The following is an 18,665-nucleotide window of genomic DNA, read 5'->3' as shown; positions in this document are numbered from 1 at the left end:
TTTAAATATATATATAAATATTTATATATATTTTAAATATTATATATAAATATTTAAATATATAACACACCTACAGACAAATTTTGTATATATATAAAATATATATATTTTATATATATATAAACAGGCCCAACCTTTGTTCAGGTTGGGCCTGAGGAAGCAGGTCTGTGCTGTACCTTTTGCCAACAGATGCATGGAAATCAGCTGCACATCTAATTCCTAGGCTCAAGGATTCTGAGTTAATTTTGGAGGCACAAGGTTTATAACAGTATTGATAATTTCTGTAAGGGATTAATGGGGGAAGGCATGGAATCTTTTTAGGCAGACATCTTGAGACCTACCTGCAAAAGGAAAGAGGAAATTGGAATAATTTAGAGAAAATTGCATGATTTGCCCCACTGTTTCAGTACTGTTTCAGTCAATTTTGCATTGAAATCAGTGCAAGTTTTGTCTGAGTAGGTTATCTGCATCTTGAAGTCTCCAAATTGGCTGTTTGGAAATACGTGTGTGAGAATGGCTCTCTGTACAACACTGAACTTCCAAAGTTTTGCTGATCTGTGGCCACAAAGTGTGACAACTTTTCTGAAACCATGTGTTTCAAAAAATTGTTCCAAGTATGGAAGGACAAGTCCCATGTTAAGGATTTCAGGGCTGTGATCTTAGAGAAGCTGTTGATAAGCCTTGCAGAATTAAGTTCAGATAAGGACTAATAACTGATTTTTTGGTTAAATTATTTTTAAAGTATCTTTCCTGTATATACAGTTTTTCCTCTGTTATTTGTATATATCTCAACTCTCAATTTTATAATCCCCTGGGAAGGGAGGGAGTTGTACATATTTAGCCTGAAGTGTTTTATGTTAGACTTTAATAAACTTGTTTTGTAATTTTCCCTCACCTGGTGTCTCCTGTTTGTAACTGCAGGGGGTAGCACAAAAAGAGGAGGGAAGCAGTCTAACATAACCACCCTCAAACACCCTGTCAGACGGATACGCGCTGAAGCACACTTAACACAGCAAGGATTGTTACATTACGCACCAAATTCTCATAATAGAAGATAGTTTGGGTTCTATTCAAACTGAATTAAACACAAACATTATTCTAAATACAGTCCAATATAATGACTTTTAGGTTAATTTTTTTCCACTTGTTTTGAGGTGTCTGGGGGGGTGGGTTTTTACAGAGTGCTTTGAAGATGTACTTTTTTTTTCTAAACTACATGTTCAGTGAATTTATCAGAATTTGTATCTTAACATATTTTTACTAGATTGTTTCATTTTACAGAAGGTGGTGTGGTGACTAGAGCACACAGCAGGACTTAGGGGACCTGCACTGTACCACTGGTTTACTGGGTCAGTCGTTTTCCTTCCTTTTAAACTAGGGCAAAAATGCTGCCTTTCCACAAGCTGTGGAAGCTAAAGCAATGGTTAACTGAGCAGGATTACGCTTGCTAGAATAACTTGCTCAGAATAACATGGCAAAAAATTCTCTACGTCCAAAGAACACAAGAGACATCTTTTAAGAATGTCAAGGTTTGGTTTCCACAGAAAGGAAAGCAGTAAATAAATGTCGCTGGCATAGGCCTCTAAGCAATACAGGGTTTTGCACAAATAATTATTTTAGTGTGCAGGAAGCTGCTTATACAAAATTCAGTGGGAATTACTCTGCAGCCCTTTGTTGCAAAGGACTATCAAAGTAAACTATAACGTGAGCTAGTTTTATGGATGTCAATAGTGCAGAGTGCTCTTACCATCTTGCTATTAAACAATGGTTCAGAGACAGTACAAATACTTGTATAAATACAAGAGAAAGAAAGATGTGTGGAAAAAAGTTACCTTGATCTGAATGTTGTAGTGGCCTTTCTGGCAGAAAATTGTATCATCAGTGTCTCAGTATGGAAAGTACTCTATCGGAATGTAACCTGCAGAGCTCCAGTGCAGCAATGCCCATGAAAACACCAACTTTGATATTTGATAATACAGTCTCATCTAATTATTTTTAAACTTAGAAGTTTTTGTAGCATGTAGCTTGTTCTCAAACAATCACATTCAGTGTATCCTTAATTTTTGTTCTCATTGCTCTGTTTTTCCTGTTTAACCACAGTTAAACTATAAGCTTCTCTCTAGAACAGGGTTTTCAGTGTGATGTGTGGGCTTTCTACTTAACAAGACAAGTACAAGTTAGGAGGACCCTGTACAGGTACATGGAACAAACATACCTGCTCTGTGGATTTACCTCTTAAGTCCTCTTATGACAGTAAGTGCTTTTTGGAGCAACAGAGCCTGGCTCATTTGTGACTGGGGTGGGAGGAATGAAAAAACCCAACCAAACAACAGAACGCCTCCACATCTAGTGACTTCTACAGGTATGAGCAGAGTGGGTGGAAGAAGGAAACAAGCCGAGTGGTTCCCAAAATTCTACAAAGTCTGTACCCAAATCATTAAACAATGTTTAACTACCATTGTGTGTATATGTTGTCTTATTTGTGCAGAAGAGTTGCCACGTAGCTACTTCTTAATTTTTAAGAGACAGGAAGAAAAGACACCAAGGTTGGTGGGTGATTATCATTTGTTGTACAAGGAACAAGTACAAGTTGCAAGCTAATCAAAATACCAGCTTTAAAGTCCCAGCATTATAGTGGCTTAATGATTAGGTTAATTTAACTTGGGTTTAAAAAAAGGTTATTCTTGAAAAGAGATCAAAAGCACCATTACTAAGTAAAAGGAGAGTGTATGTAGAGCACAGTAGCAACAAACAGATTTACCCAAACCTTCCTGTTTCAGCAGGAATCTTCTTCTGCAGTATATCTGATTTGCTATCAAGTAAAGTTGCTGCCCAGCGGTAGTCCTGGGTGTAAGATTTTGTCAGCTTGATCTGCCTGGCTGTACTCCAACCTGCAGAGATGCAGTAACATTGCATATGGGCTCTCCCAGCTATATGGAAACCCAACGGCAGAGATCACAGCCCAGGAAGGGCAACAGCAGCTCTTCACCTGCAGCAGCCTGGTGGTCAGGACACTCCACTCAGATGCTCTGCAACTGCTCTGATCCAGCCTCTGCATCTTTTCTAAATAAGAAGCATTTGGTCTGAGAAGGTCATCTAAATAGAGCAGGGTAGTTAGCTGCTGAGAGTTCACTTCATGCCTCTGCACTGCTGCAGTCTAAACCCTTCATATGCCTCTGGGCAGTGACTGGTTTACTCTCCATTACTGTTAATGATACCTAATGTCACTCTTCATGCACTCCTGTGGTGAAAATGTTTTCCTCTGAGCATGTCATTTCACTAAATTTCTCACCTAGGAACTCTGGAACTACAGCTAGTCATGGTAAGGCAAAGAAGACAGTGTGCAATAGAAATGATTGCAGCAGAAATAATGCATTTTCGTATTAGTAGGCTCTTAATATATTGGCTGTTACTTATCAACAAATTTTAAAGTCATTGGTTCAATACTTTAATGCCATTTCGAGCAGGTTTAGATTCTTTCCAGACTAAAGACCCTAAGAAACAACATGCAGCAAGTATGATATCGATACAATCTTGTTTTCTAGAAACCAGACAGGAAAAGCTCAAGCATACCGAATGCTTCAAGCTGCTACCTCACTCACAAGTATTCTGAAACAGCTGCAATTGCCAGACTGGCATTAGCATCCTTTTTTGTCACTGCCCAATAACTTGGTGTCCAGTAGTAATGCTTCTGCAGGCCATGGGAGAGCTCTGCAAGGTAAATGTGCCCATCCACTTCATAAGGCTCCACGTCTGTGCAGTTAAGTTTCAGGCGGCCCATCTGAATTAATTCTGAAAGTGCCTGAAATGAGTAAAACCAAGAATGAGACACAGAATATTCTCTTGATTGCAGTGAAGTCTTTAGAAGATAACACACGACAGGAGAGTATTTGATTATTTCAGTATGCTGATGTCCGGTGAGTCTCATTACAGCACCACCATATTATAATTATTTAAATAAACCCCATAGTTAATCAAGTATCTTGCTCACTAATTATTGTCATTTTTACAATGACTGTAAACATGAACTAGGATAAACAAACTCCAACCCTCTCAGAGGAGTTCAGAAGCAAGCACTTACCATACAGGTGGCTTCATCAAATTTGTTCCCCCAGATGTAAATACAGGAAAGTTCTGTGTTTGTTTTCATTGCCTCTGAAAGAGCTACAAGTCCTTTGCCACTTATATTGTTGCTTACTACTGACAACCTAAACCAGAGAAAATAGTTGTGCAAATGTGTGCTAAACCACAGAATTCCCATCTCTTGGTCAAAACCAAGAGTTTAACTATGATTTACTCTTATTTTATATTTTATTATTACATATTATTATATATCTGATAAGTATATTGAAATTCTACATATGTTATTAATAAATATTTATTTGTATCAAGGCCAGTCCTACTATAAAATCTTTCCCATGTTGCTAAAGGCAGTTTGGACTATGGACTTGTACCATTTCTCAAGCCATTTCCATGACTGGTGCAGCCATACCAGGTTGTTCACTACTTACTTCTTCAATCTCAGTGGCTGACTGCCTGGTGGCCAGGTCTCATCTCTCCTCTGCCTTGAAGCCCAAGCCCTGGCATTTCTCCAAGCTAAGCTTTGATCTTTGTGCAGTGGCAGTTATTTTTATATGAGTGAACCTGGAAGGCTTTCAGAGGCACCTAGCAGCCACCACCTCCTCAGTCTGCTACTTAAAACTAATGGCTTCAGGTAACGCCTTTGATCAGCTTTTACATCCTGCCAGGGCATGGTTTAATGCCGGCTACAAAATACACCCTGATGGAGAGATTACAGCTCTTTTGGGTTCACTCAGAAGCTAACTTAGAGGATTTTCTTAAGTATGGAAGATAAGAATCAACAAATATAGTGCCTTATCCCTGCATGGAGTCTTATCATCTTAAAATTCTGAAAGCTGTACAGCTCCTGCTTGGTTTTGGTTGTGTACCACAGGGACCTATGCTTTAAAGATGCAAAAAGAACTAACAAGATCTAATTTCCTCCCCCGCCACATGTCCCTCAGAACGACTGTAAAAACTGTGAATCACATGTAAGATGAACTACTACAAAGCTGAGCCAAACATCAGCCCCAAAAAGCCCTAAAGAGAAGAAAAGGTGTATGTCAGGCCACACAGCAGTGGATACAAGGTATAAAAAAAAAAAGTACACGAAAGATAAAGTGAGTAGAGAGCAATCCTGGAAGTGCAGGAATGTAAACACAAGGTGTTAGCATGTGGGGCTGAACGGCATGTCTTGGCCTTGTGTTTTACTCCTTTAGCTCATTCAGTTACCAAACACAGGCTTCTTGTGCTGCACAAAATACATTAGTATCTCGGGCCTGGCCTCCAGCTGCAGGGCTCTAAGAGGACCTGTGGCTCACTTCCAGCACAGGTCTCAGGGCATCTCTCATAGGAGGAAAAACCTATGCTTAGCAAAAGAATCCTACCCAATCCATCACGGTTTTTTCACCCCGAGAAGGAAAAACGGACCAAAAAGTATAGAACTTCCTGACTTTTCCATTTTGATCAACATCAAAGCACACAGTTTTGATGTCAGCTCAGACACTGCAAAGCCCAAGTTCCTTACACCTGCAGATTCTGGGGAAACTGTAAATACTAACGCCTGAAGAGTCCTGTTGTACAAAGCCAAGGCCTCACTCAGGTAGACGGCTCCATCATCTTCTATTTGGTTTGCATTAAGATCTAGGATTTGCAGGGTCTGGTTCCATTTTAGTAGTTTTCCCAGAAATTTTACACCGTCACTGGTTATTTTATTACTGAAAGAGAGAGATGCACACATTTTTTCCTTAAAAAGGTGATAAGAAAATGAGTTTCTAATGTTAGTCAGGGCTGTGTCACTTAAAAACTCTTACCAGGCAAGATTAAGGTATCTCACGCTGGAGTTTTCATACAAAGCCTCACACAGTCTCTCCACACCAAAGTTTTTCATTTCATGCTTGCACAAGTGTAGCTCCACAAGAGAAGAGTTATTTTTCAACATCAGAGCTAGATGAAGTGTGGTCTCTTCCTAAGAACATACACTGAGTCTTATTAAGCTATACTTTGAGAAAAAATATAGTCTTGTTTCAGTAAAAGGGAGATTCACAACCACCAGAAAGATTTCATAGAATCATAGAATGGTTGGAAGCCACCTTAAAGCTCATCCAGTTCCACCCCCCCTGCCATGGGCAGGGACACCTTCCACTGCAACAGGTTTTTCCAAGCTCTGTCCAACCTGGCCTTGAACACTGCCAGGGATGGGTCAGACACAGCTTCTCTGGGCAGCCTGTGCCAGTGACTCAACACTCTTACAGTGAAGAACTTCTGAATATCAAAATCTCCCCTCTGTCAGTTTAAAGCCAGCTCCAATTGTCATATTCCTATATGCCTTGTAAAAAGCCCTTCTCCAGATTTCTTCATAAATTCCCTTTAGGAACTGGAAGGCTGTTGTAAGGTCTCCCCCAAGATTTCTATTCTCTGAACAAGCCCAACTCTCTCAGCCTGTCAGTTTGGTCATCAGTAATGTTCTATTGTTGTGTATTGTATTAAAAATAGCTGGGAAACAATATATAAGGATTATACTGAAATAAATAAATAAAATACTGGAAAGATATATGCACATTGATAGTGCTATATACATCCCTGCAGATACCAAAAGCATCAGTGTTTGAATCATTATGTCCAATTAGTTTTCCTTCCAGTCAATGCTCTTAAACTGAATGTTTGAGTTAGTCCTCACTAACATTAAAAGTACTTTGTTATGATGCTAGTCTATTATTTCATCAAAAGAAATAGGATTGCTACAGGAAAAAATATACCTTCTGTCATTGTAAGACTCAGTTCATTTTGAAGTTTTGATAAGAAAATAATGAGTGAATACTTAGAGCCAAAAATGAGGGAACAACCTAGAGGCCTCAGAAAATTAGAGAATTGAAGGTAGGAACAGCGGCTAGTAGAATCTCACAGGTACAGACCGTGCCCTTACTGGTATTTATTTTCAATAGCAGTATTTTAAATTGACTTCTAAAACTGGGGTTAGGTAGATCAAGCCCTGTCTTAGTAGAAAAGAAACAACTAAAACCTGCTTAAACTGTGGGAATTTAGGAAGATCTGGCCTTCACAACAGTTCAATTTCATTATCCTACCAGCAGGAAAATACTGTCCATAGCACAGACACCCGAGAATTGCTGCCAGTCTGGTGAAACGACCGCTAGAAGCAGCTTTACAGCCAAGACTTCAGCAGGAAAAGCAAGGAGCAGAAGCTGCATGCCTGCAAGCAAAAGCCCCACAGCTCTGTGTATCTGTACTTGTAGATTCTCTTTTCAGCGCTTGATTGTTCCGGAAGGATTACGTCTTCCTTTTGGGTAACAAATGCATAGTAGGGTTTACATTGATGAGGTGCGTTCATTTGTTAAATTTGTGCTTCAAGTTCACGCAGTAAAACAACCACACATTCCAGTGATTATGGCGTATTGTTAAAGCGTGCCTTTCTTCTTTAAGCTGCGGGTATTGCACTGCTGAGATAAATAGCAGTCTTTTGTTCTTCCTCTCATTTCCTGCTGAACACCATTTCTCCCCATTTGCTGAACTATGCATGAAACTCTCCACACTGTAACAGCAGAAGGAATACTTGGTTCTCCAATATCAAGCCCTTTCCATTAGCTCATGATTTAACAAAAGTGTATGTACCAAGAAAGCAATTTTTAAACAATTAACCTTCTAGTTAAACCGCGGCAGCCTGTGATTGCACAAAACTTGGCACAGAAAGAGAGAAAGAGTATTTCTGCAACAATTTACTTCACTTTGTAAGGAAACACAGAGAGCCATGCAGTTCAGATGTACATAAAGGCGTAAGTACTGACTTTACTATGCTTCCCTCAGCTAAAACTACAGTCTGCTTACATACCTCTTGGCTGAACAGTAAAGGACGATTTAGGTTTATTGCTTTGACTGATTTGTTCTGATTCAGGGCTGCTGCTGTTGCTATTAGACATTGCACACCCTGGAAATAAAAATAAACTCTTTAGAAAAAAACTATTTGATGTATAAATCAAGCTAACATTACCGCAACTTCCTAGAATTGATTGTCAGAAGATCAAAAACATCAAATGGGCTCAGATTAGAAATACTGTTATTTCTGCCCCCATGCACTCTGGAGAGATACAAATGCAGCTGGCAAGTGCTTACAGACACACAATGTATTTTCTGATAATACCAGTGCCAGCTCCCCGTGGAATAATAGAGTGGAATTCATCTCAGTAGTACAAATGACTAGGAAATTTGGCAACTCGGAAAATAAAAACCAAGAATAATGCATCTCAAAGATACTCATCCATTTAATTGATCCTCTATTTTGGTTTTCCTAATTTATGAAGCAAAACCAGCTTGTGTGTTTTCCCTGAAGTCTATGATAAAAGTCTTAGCTAACATTTATCTACTAGGTAAATTCACACTAAATGTGAATAATGTGGTACAAAGAATACAGTCTAGAATACAGGCCAATTTGGATTTTTTTTATTTCCTTCTAGTTTGCTCACTGATTTATATTTGTGCTATTTTCCAGTTAGGCTGGTCTGCACCCAAAGCCCCTTCATTCTAAACCAACTCTCTACGAACTCCCTACCAAGCATAAACACATTAAGCTTTCAAATAAATCCTACACTGGCTACACTTCCCTTGTTTATGTATTCGTAACACCCAGCACACTTCCTGAGGTATTCCCCCTTCTAGTTTAGGAGCAAATTCTGCAATTCCAGGAAACGAATATAGGATTTAAAAGCTATCCACAGGTTTTTATACTGGCTAGAGTAGGAAGCACCCTGTTTAGTCCATGGAGGCATTCCTATCCTCACGATCTCCCTGCTCATGACTCCAGGAGACACCAGGTTATTTAGGATCAAATCAGGATCATTTTGAGCAGCCTTTCTGCTCAATTCAGCACTGTTGTGCTTATGTCCTTTAGGGACTGAAGCCTGATAGGAGCAACAGAGCTATGGGACTGGGCTACTTTCAGGTGCACTGGATACTTCCGAAGGAAAAGTGCCTCCAGGGAATAAGAAGTCCTTCCTTCAACATGACTTACACAGGACTTAGGCAGCACAACAAAAATGAACAGCAGAAACAAATCTCAGAAAATGTGAAAGCCAAGCAGTTGAATTCCCAGGGACATAGTGGCTCATATACATCATCAGTTGTGACTTCTCAGGTGTATGCAACATGCTTGTCCAAGTACACACTGCAATATTATATATTGCTACCACAAAATGTAAAATCAATGTCAACAGATGGCATTTTCCCCTCATTAAGTAGTGCAGAACCTTTGTAATATCCTTGAAAGACTTAGGTCATTGCTGATTATTTCAGTGGGTTACTCACTATATCACAGTCTCCAAGATCCAACTTCTCCAAGGTTGAATTAATTTGTAGCATTGAAGCAAAGAACATCCCACCTTTGTCTCCTATTTTGTTCCCAGTCATTCTCATATGCAGAAGAGTTTTATTCCCCTAAACAAAATAAAAATAGGAGACAGAAAAAAAAATCAATGCCTTTGAAGCGGCCTGAAAAACAACACTGTCCTTTCCCCTGTGAATCCTGCTGGCTGTCACACAAAGACAAAACAACCCTCCAGAAGAATCGTGTTTAAGTGATAACACTGACTAATCTGTTGGCTCAGGCTTTCCTCAGTGGAATGAAATGCATGAGAGTCTGGAAGCAAAACTCAAATATTTGAGAACTTTTGTTTCTCCCAAGTTGACAAATCTCACACGCACAAAAATAATCCTGCCTAAATAAATCTGCCTGAATTGGCATCTGAAATGTAAATTATAACAAAACTGATTTAAATCTAGTAAGTGTTTTAAGCAAGAATATAGTTTGCTTTATTTTTCATCGGCTTTTAAAGCACATGACCAGTCGAAGCTCAGTGAAGCCGGTCACCTTCAGTAGGACTACTTAGTAGAGTCAAACCAATGTGCAAGTCTTTGCAGGAGTGGAGGCATCACTGGCAATATAAAGTTCTGATCAGAGGTCTAGAAAATCAGCATCTTTCCCCTCACCCTCCATAGAATTTCAATGGATATAAAACGGCTATTCAACTGTTAAAGCCCAAAATGAAATGCAGAGTAGCTTTGTATTTTTATTTCCTTTATAATCACTTATTACCAGAGATCACATTTGAGGAAGAGATTACAAACCAAGTAGTTGTTAGCAGCAGAACTAATGAAGCCCAGTTTCATACAGGTTTGAGGTCTTCACATGTCCCCAGCACACCTTCACCTGATGCAGTACCTCACTCCAGCCATCTTCTTCCCTCTCCCTCCCTCAATAACAACCTACCTTCACCCCCAGACTTCCCTGCCTGGCCCAATGGCAGCAGGAACCCATGCAGCCCAGAGGTCCTGCCATCTGCCTGCTCAGCAAACCCAGCAAATGCTGCTGGGGCTGTACAAAGAGCTTTGGGGGCTGCTTGCAAGCCCAGAATGATCTACTGTACAACCTCAGTGCTTTGGTGGCTGCTTGCAAGCCCGGTATGATCTACTGTACAACCTTAGTGCTCTGGTGGCCTGTCAAATTTAGCTGAAGTCGGTTCAGAGTCCAAAGACTGTGAAGGAGGAACAGCGAGCTCACATGAGTCTCATTTCACAAACACTACAAATCATGCACACAAGCCTCATTTCCTTGGGAAGCCACATTAAAAATAACAGACTTTTTTTTATGATGCTGCTGCAAGGCAGAGTTTTGAAAACATGGCTGAGACATCTTGAATCCAGACAAATACTGACATCGAGGTACAGGTAAAAATAATGCAATTCTTTTCTTTTAAAAGAAGAAATTGATGGCACTGCATATCCCACAGCAGAGCATTTTTCACTTGGAAAAATCCAGCTGTGATAGTTGTGATAATTAAGTGTTAATGGCAGCACAGTACAACGTTTTCTTGTGTGAAACCTAATTTCTGAAGTTTGCTTTGAGAAAACAAGCAGTCCCTGTGATACAGTAAACCACTGAATGGACCGAAGAGAGAGGGCCCCTTCAGCCAGCTCTGATGTTGGCAGGACAGCTAGTACAGTTCCTCAAAAGCAAAAATATCAAACGAGATACCATTGTTTAAATCTGCCAGGCAAATACTCACATGGAGCGCTTTTGCTATCAGTTCTGCTCCACTTGTGCCAATATTATTAAACATCAGGTTCAGGTACCTCAGAGAGGAGCTTTCCTGAGGCACAAACAAATCAGAAAGCAATCAGACTCCTTTCCAGAGCAAGCCTGCAGTTTTCAAAGAGGATATGCATCACACTTGTACTTAAAACCTCTGACCTTTACTGCATTTCAGACAGCCCTTGATTTGGAGAAGTAGTTAAAGAATGCCAGTGTCAGATGATGAGGAAAAGGCAGAAAAACATGTAGCACATAAAAAACATGTCCTCAGGGTGCTTACAGAAACCACTTGCGAACCCAAGTGCTCAGCATGACCAAACGAGGCAGGTGGTCAAGCTCAGATGCAGACCTTCAGGCACTTTGCAAACCTCATGGCACACCCTGAGCTCCAGGAACACAGGCACCAAGTGGTAACTCACCATTTTCCATCTCTATTCCAGTGCTTACAATGACAAAAAGGCAGCATTAAAGTTTTCTATGTTTAGACCTACAGAAAGTCTAACAGAGGTGATAAGTATCTAAAACAAACGCCCTGGGACATCTGACACTTCCATGACCTCCTTCGTTAAACTGAACGGTAAGCCTAAAAGCCCCACAATTTATTCAACCGTTCTTTCTTTTGGACACCTTAGCCAGATGTCCAAGGGTGTTCTACTAGAAATGAAAGATCTTCCCAGAGAATACAATCTGAGATTTTAGTAGGATGGATTTGGATGTGAAAGTAAAAAGTACTGAAATTTTGCCAAACAATTGCACTCTTGTCTCCAATACAGCACATACAAATATTATCACAACCAAATAAATTACAAGTTGCTGGAAGAGAAACATCACTGTGGCACCTGGAGGAATGTTGCCATGGTCTTTGCTCCAGCATCAGTCAATACATTATACCTAAGATCCAAACCTGAAAAAGATGAACGAAGAATGTGACAGATGCATATCTACAATGAACTGATCTCTGAAAAAGAAACCAAAACAAACCCTGCTTAAGTTTTCTTATATTAACACAGCAATGGTTAAATGTATATTAAAAAAAGCTTACCTGTGACAAATGCAGCCGTACGTAAGACAGAGACAAGAACTTGAAGACTGTCATCTGTAACTCTCTGCACAGGCACTAGATGACTATTTCCAGCTATTTTTAATGTGAACCCTTTTGTCCATATGCTGAAACATAAAAATGTAAGCACATGGGGAGAAGTAAAATGCTACAGATAAATGAATTCTCTCTCCAGATAGGAAGTATATCCAGGCTTGCCCTCGCTGATGTGTTTCATGCAGTTAGCTGCTGCTGTGACCTTTGGTAATGCCATGGCAGACAATGTGATTCAAACTGTACTTCAGCACTGTCCTTTCTGATAATCTGGACACTGCACAGCTGCTTAGCACACATGCACAAAAAGCAGGAAGAAGCAAGATGAGGGGAAGGCAGATGGAAATATAGACTATCCTGGAGATTACCTCATTATCTCCTATTTTCTTGTTCCTTTTCATTTATTTACCCTAACCTGCCCTCAGGATCAAAACCTAACACAAACCATTTCACCATGCTGTATTTTCTCAGGTTTTCTCTAGAAAGGATAATTAACTTTGACCCCAGGAGCATCCATGGGAGGAAGCCCTATCTAGACACATAATGAGAGAGAATTTGGGTAGTTAATAACTTGGCAGGATTCAGAGACGTTTTAGGGAAGCTAACTGTATGCAGCTGAGGCTTTTTTAAACAGTAGACAAAAGGAAGGGAGTTAGAATTTGGGTTTGGCTTTGGCTTTTTTAAGGGACACAAAGGCACCATCCTGTACATTTTTCACTTTTTTGATTTCACTGCTTGTAAAGCTGCCCAGAAGGGATATATAGCTACAAACTTCTGCCAAGATGATGTCAAGATGAGTCAAACCAGAACTTCAGCAGTAAATGCTAAATATGATTTGTGTTTCAGCCTGAAACTGCATGAACTTTCTCACTGTTCAACTCCTTGTCCTGCTATCTTAAGACTTTCAGAGGCATCTGAAACACATCGTTCGTTATTTCCTTACATTTCATCATTTTTATCAGCTTCTTGAAGCACATGAGCAATGAAAGGGTTTTCAGGTTGGCCCAAATTTTGGCAGACCTGCACATAGTGCTGGTGAAGATCTGGGCAAACTGACATGACCTGCTGGAAAACAAAACAAAGCGTTATTGCATCGTTATTGCAGCCTAGCAACATCACCATAGACCCAAGCGCTGTCGTGCTGCGCTTTGCATAACAGTAAAACTGGGCTTGGTCTGAAAAGGGTTACAACTGCCGGTATGCAGCACATGAATAACAGATACAGACAGACAAGAAAAGAATCGGGAAAAATGTGGATTTGTGGATGTGTTCCTGAAGCCATCCCAAGGAACCTGAGCTAACAATTAGAATTCATACAAGCAGGACCTTTGCTCCCTCTAAAAGCGGCGAGCCCCGACCTCCGCAGGCCTACCTGAGCGATTCACACCGGCGCCCTCTCCCTGCGCCAGCCCGCGGGCGAGCCAGGCTGCCCCAACCTTAACAACGGTTGGTAATGAAGCCTGTTTCCAAGGAGGATGTGACAGGCCCTCCAGGAGGGAGCTGGCAAAGGCAGCCAGACTCAGCCCATGGCCCTGGCATGACGCCCCACCGCCACCCTTCCCCTCCTCACTGTGGAGAGCGGCCGCATGCGTGGTGCCCGACCGCTGTATGGAGGGGTGCTTCATCAGCTCACCCCCAGAGTATTTACTCAGCCGTCTGCCCTCAGTCTCCAAGGAGGCTTTGCAAAAGTTTCCGTGGTTGCATGGGTTAGCAGTTACTTCAAAGGTGTCTGTGCTGGTCCTTTCCACCAAATTAATCCTGCTAGTGGCTTCACTATTGCCTTTGTACGCAGCAGCGAGTAAGCTAGGATTGCACACTCTCCTGTCCCACAGCGTCTGGGGCTCACTCCCAAGTACTGAACTTGGAGCCAATAAAGAAGAAAATACCCTTGTGCAACATCTGAATTGGACTGGGAAGCCCAGCATGCGTCTCCCCCATGGTGGTTGCTCAGTTCTTCCTTCTCATCTTGGTGGCACCTGGAAACCATTCATCTCTGAAAACATGATGTCCTCACAGAATGGCTACCGCAGGAGAGAAAAGGGTATTTAGTAGGAGATGACTGTCAGCTACCTCTTGACCTCTATTTTCTCCTAGCATTCCTTAAATGCCAGTGAGAGATTTCTTCTATCCAGACATCGGGTCTCTCCCTTCCCACCTCTTGCTCTTTTGCTGCTGGCAACAGTACAACTTTGAGGATTGTCAAATACCAGATTCACTGGCATCTCTCTGGCTCAGGGTGCCACCTTTCTCCAGCAGGACTCTCCCAGTTTTACCATCAGCATAGCTGAAGAAATGTCAGGGTTTGTAAATAGGGCCCTTCAAGACACAAGGAGATTGCTTTATCCAGCTCCCTTGACTTCACAAGTTCACTCTCTGAATTTGGCTGTTGGGACACTTCCGAATGCACTTGTAAGAAATACCCCTGCGTTGCTTTTACAGCCTTTTAAGTATAGCTTGCGTGCTAATAAAAGACAAAGGGGAAGCTGGCACATAGACGGGAAATTTCAGCCGAAACTCATTGTAGTCAGAGCAATAAAAGGGCTAGAACAAGGTTTGATACTTGAAACCAAGCTCAAGGGGGGAGGGATGGGGAGGGACGGAGGAAGTAGGCCACTATACCGTAAGAGCACACGTGTAAGTAAGAAGAGCTGCCTGAAATAGAGTAGTGGGAAATGTAAACAGGGGCAGGACTTCACGTGAGTAATTTAGGCGCTTCGGATAAGGCTGTAAACCTCTGAGTACCTAACCAGCAGGGAAACAAGGGAGGGACTTTGCGGTTTGGAGTAGGGATTAAAAGAAGGCTGTAAGCAGGGTGAGCTCTCCTCACTGGGGCACCTGTTTTTGCGAAAACGTTTAATAGATTTCTGCTTTGCTGTTGAGTCTGACCTCAGTCTTTGAGGACATTTCCTACATTCCTCACATGAAGGGATTCAAAGATAACGGTCCTGCTGTATGTACTGCGAGATTTGATCAAAGAACACAAATAGCTTCTTGCAGGGGCACAGCTTGAGACTGGAACCAGTCCCTAAATGCTGAATTCTGTCAGTACTTAACTTAGCACAGGAAGGTCCCTGAGTACTGGTGATTTTTCGTTTTTTTAATCTTCTGGAATTAGAAATACGGAGCTGAGACAAGGAGGCACAAAAGCACAATGTAGTCAGTTCCAAGTAACATTAAGTTCGATGGCTTTGTAATGGAAAATAACTGCGGTGCTTGATGGTAGTTGACATAGTTTCAGGTCCTTAGGACCTTAGTACAAAAAGTGTATGAAAAGCAGAATAGAAAAACCGGACCTGGGGATGGGGAGAATCTGGGACTAGCAGATATCCAGGATGGGCACAGTTAAACTAACTGATAAGTAGAAGGACAGGATGATTACTGTGTTTGTGGTGTTCGTGAACCCACTAAACTGGTGTAAACATCTACTGGGGAGTATCCCGGGACTAGCAGATGTCCAGGATGGGAGCAGTTAAACTTAAATGGTGAGTAGAAGGACAGGATGATTGCTATGCCTGTAATGTTAATCAAGCTGGTGCTGCAAAGACTGCCAGAAGATTGTTGGGAGAAGTAAACAACCCTTAAAGACCACCATCACATTTTTTGTATGCATGTGGGAAACTTTCTGGAAAATGATGTAATTCATGTGTAGCCTCATATATAAGGATAGCCTGTATCCTGTATATGGGCACGCACGTTAGGAGGAGCTATCTCCCGGCGCCGCAATAAAGAATACCTGCTTGTGAACTTGAAACTCTGTTGGCGAGTTTGTGCCTGGAGTTTTCTCCGAATCAGAGCAGAGATGGCTGAGTCTCAGTAGAGCCAAGAGGCCAGTGCAGGGGGCAGTCACTGGCCCAAAGCTGATTCTGTTGGTTTTGAGTATGATACACAAGAAATACCACTGAATAAAGTGCCAGAGAATGAAGCTCTTTCTCCCACACGTGTCACACAGAGGATATTTTTCATAATGATTTATCCAACAAGTAACTGAACAGTCTTGCCAGGGGTCTTGAGTCTAGAATATCTGGAATAGCTGGTCTAGAATATCTGGAAGAGGGTAGAACCTGATTGTAAGCATCCCCAGAGACATAAATTGCCTGAGGCATATGAAGGTCCCCTACTTGGATCAGAATCACATACAAGATATATGCAAAGAACTGGGGGAGATGAAATCTCCTCTGATCTTAGATGTAACAATCCTCTCTCTTGTAGTTTGCAGCAAGCTGTAGTCCCTTTGTCAGCTCAGGCTTAACAAAGCAAACTGGCATGAAATTCCAGTGCAGATCTGTGGATACCTCTATCACATTGAACTGCTTGGCCTTCTGACAATCATCTCAAGTGTCTGCCTAAAGAAAGAGTTAACCTCAAAAAAAAAAAAAAAAAAAAATCAAGGAAATTTACCTCCAGAAAAAGATTTGAAAGTTTTCCCAAGGAGCTTTGTCATATTGCTAATTCAGAAATAATAGATCTAAAGTACAAAATATAATCAGTGTCATCACAGAAGAGGGAGGCTTTTTGACAAACCCAGTTAAGCCACTTTTAGCTTTTAATAACTTTCCCCCATTCCTCCTTCACTGCAACACTGCCAGAAGCTTGCTATGCTGGATCTGTCTCATAATCTCCTGCACAAGCTTCCCCCAGGTTTGAAGAATCTCACTGAAATGAGACTGCTCAAACTGCTTGCAGCCTGAAGAAGTTCCCACCAGATCTGCTGCTGGTTGTCCCTTTCTGTGTTTATATAAATGACAACTCCCTTGATGGTATTCCTAAAGGAATATGCACTATGAAATCCTGGAAGTATTGGCCCTGGATGACAATCAGATACAGGAGTTGTTTGGTCCTTTGTTTTAATTTGTATTTTATTGATACCTCCCTTTTGCAAAATCTAAGTTCTTCATTACAGCTGTGTGCCATCTTTCTTTACTACAGTGAGAAGGCATGTACCACCTGGTATGCACCTGAACCTGGGTTATTCATCACTGTATTCAGGCAGGGAGAAGAAAGCAAGAATGTGGAAACACTGACCTTTGTGTTGAATTACAAAGATGAAATCCCAATTGGCTAGCCTGCTTCCATTGTTTTGAGTCTTTATTTTTTTTTTTTGTGTACACTGGAAAGTTAGAACTGCATTTGCTTAGACTCAATACTGTGAAGGTAGTGAGGCACTGGCACAGGTTGCCCAGAGAAGTTGTGGCTGCCATCCCTGGAAGTGTTCAAAACCAGGTTGGAGGAGGCTTTGAGCAACCTGGTCTAGTGGAAGGTGTCCCTGCCTGTGGCAGGGGGGTTGGAGCTGGACTATCTTTAAGGTCCCTTCCAACCCAAACCATTCTGTGATTCTACCACAAACTGAAACAGAGCAGATGGCAATTTAAAAATGGATGTAGTATTATTAATGCCTTTAACACCACTAACATTTGCAGTTCATTTGATTTGTTTGGAAGGATGATTCCAGGCAGGCAGAACACATGCATTTCTGCCGGAACCTGCCTTTCCATCCTGTCTTAACTGAGGTGTAAAAAGGTGTTTTGAGAGTATCCCTACACTTCTGCAAAACTCTTATCTGATGTTTTGACAGTCTTTAGTTAACAGTATTTTGAATGACTGCAAGCTGTCAAATCCTTAGTGTCACAGCTCATCTCTGAGGTAGCTTGGTGACAGTTTGTAAAACACCCGTGTACAACAGGCTTATTTTAAAGCAGGGAGTCTGCAAAATGCAATATTCAGCAATGATTCTGGGTCCTGCCATGTCATAACGCCTTTGTTATTCAAAATAACCATGACATATACCCCTTATTAAATTCTAGTATGCCAAATTTATATGCAGCCATGTCTTCCCACAGCACTTTACAGCTGTTTGGCCTACACATCTGATGTCCTTTTCTAGTTTTTATTCTGTATTGCTCGATGACTCCTTAAACCCCTCCAGAATTTCATTTGCAGCATACATAAAGCACAGAGAAGCACCGGGATCCGCCACCGTGATTTAAAATGCACAAGTGGGTGGGAGCAGACCTCTTTATTCAGTTTAACTGGTGGTCAGAGCTGCAGTCCTGCTGTCCCTCCCCTTGAAGGTGTTGCCCTAGAGAAGGTGCTGGCATCTGGAACGAGGTGGTGAAGGAAGGCTGAGACCCAGCTCTTCCTAGAGCGCCACCTCCAGGTAGTGCTTTCTAAATGCTGCACCCAGGATATGGACCTTATTTCTGTTTGGTTCTTGAATCAGTGGATACCGAAATATCATTAACACGCCTGCTGGCAGGGGAGAGCTGGGCGTGCAGAAAAGTGGGATGGTTCAGTTTTGATTTTCCATTTTATTAGGTAACTGATGCTGGTTTGATTGTTTGGAGGTGTCTTACAAAATTTTTTCATCCTCAGTGAAGGCAAAGAGAAAGAGAAGAATGATTCTGAGGCTGCGGAGGA

General features: G+C 41.5%; 2 protein-coding genes across 7 annotated transcripts; one reads left to right on the top strand and one right to left on the bottom strand.

The window, feature by feature from the left end:
* Nucleotides 1–2,031: 2,031 nt before the first annotated feature.
* Nucleotides 2,032–14,388, bottom strand: LRRC34 (leucine rich repeat containing 34). Of its 6 annotated transcripts, XM_061452586.1 has the most exons (12): nucleotides 13,624–13,659; nucleotides 13,195–13,316; nucleotides 12,201–12,325; nucleotides 11,998–12,062; nucleotides 11,133–11,216; nucleotides 9,376–9,504; nucleotides 7,907–8,002; nucleotides 5,874–6,028; nucleotides 5,622–5,777; nucleotides 4,082–4,208; nucleotides 3,603–3,802; nucleotides 2,032–2,086 (listed from the first exon to the last, which is right to left on the bottom strand). In XM_061452586.1, exons 2-12 carry the CDS (start codon nucleotides 13,308–13,310, stop codon nucleotides 2,032–2,034), a joined length of 1,308 nt encoding a protein of 435 aa, XP_061308570.1. In that variant the 5' UTR covers nucleotides 13,311–13,316; nucleotides 13,624–13,659. The 6 variants fall into 6 exon arrangements, with proteins under 6 accessions (XP_061308570.1, XP_061308567.1, XP_061308565.1 ...); XM_061452583.1 differs by lacking the exons at nucleotides 2,032–2,086; nucleotides 13,624–13,659 and adding an exon at nucleotides 13,885–14,388 and having other exon boundaries at nucleotides 3,526–3,802; nucleotides 13,195–13,313; XM_061452581.1 differs by lacking the exon at nucleotides 2,032–2,086 and having other exon boundaries at nucleotides 3,526–3,802.
* LRRIQ4 (leucine rich repeats and IQ motif containing 4) lies at nucleotides 13,838–18,021 on the top strand. The gene is given in 8 exon segments (XM_061451102.1): nucleotides 13,838–13,957; nucleotides 16,069–16,308; nucleotides 16,310–16,565; nucleotides 16,568–16,722; nucleotides 16,725–16,797; nucleotides 16,800–16,976; nucleotides 16,979–17,035; nucleotides 17,038–18,021. Coding segments are annotated over 8 exon segments (1,140 nt in total). The 3' UTR covers nucleotides 17,100–18,021.
* Nucleotides 18,022–18,665: the final 644 nt, after the last annotated feature.

The sequence above is a fragment of the Pezoporus flaviventris genome, unplaced genomic scaffold, assembly GCF_033815535.1.
Source record: "Pezoporus flaviventris isolate CSIRO_AGI_PZ_B2104156 unplaced genomic scaffold, CSIRO_AGI_Pfla_v1 ptg000013l, whole genome shotgun sequence".
NCBI lineage: Eukaryota > Metazoa > Chordata > Aves > Psittaciformes > Psittacidae > Pezoporus > Pezoporus flaviventris.
This window is presented reverse-complemented; position numbering and strand designations above follow the sequence as displayed.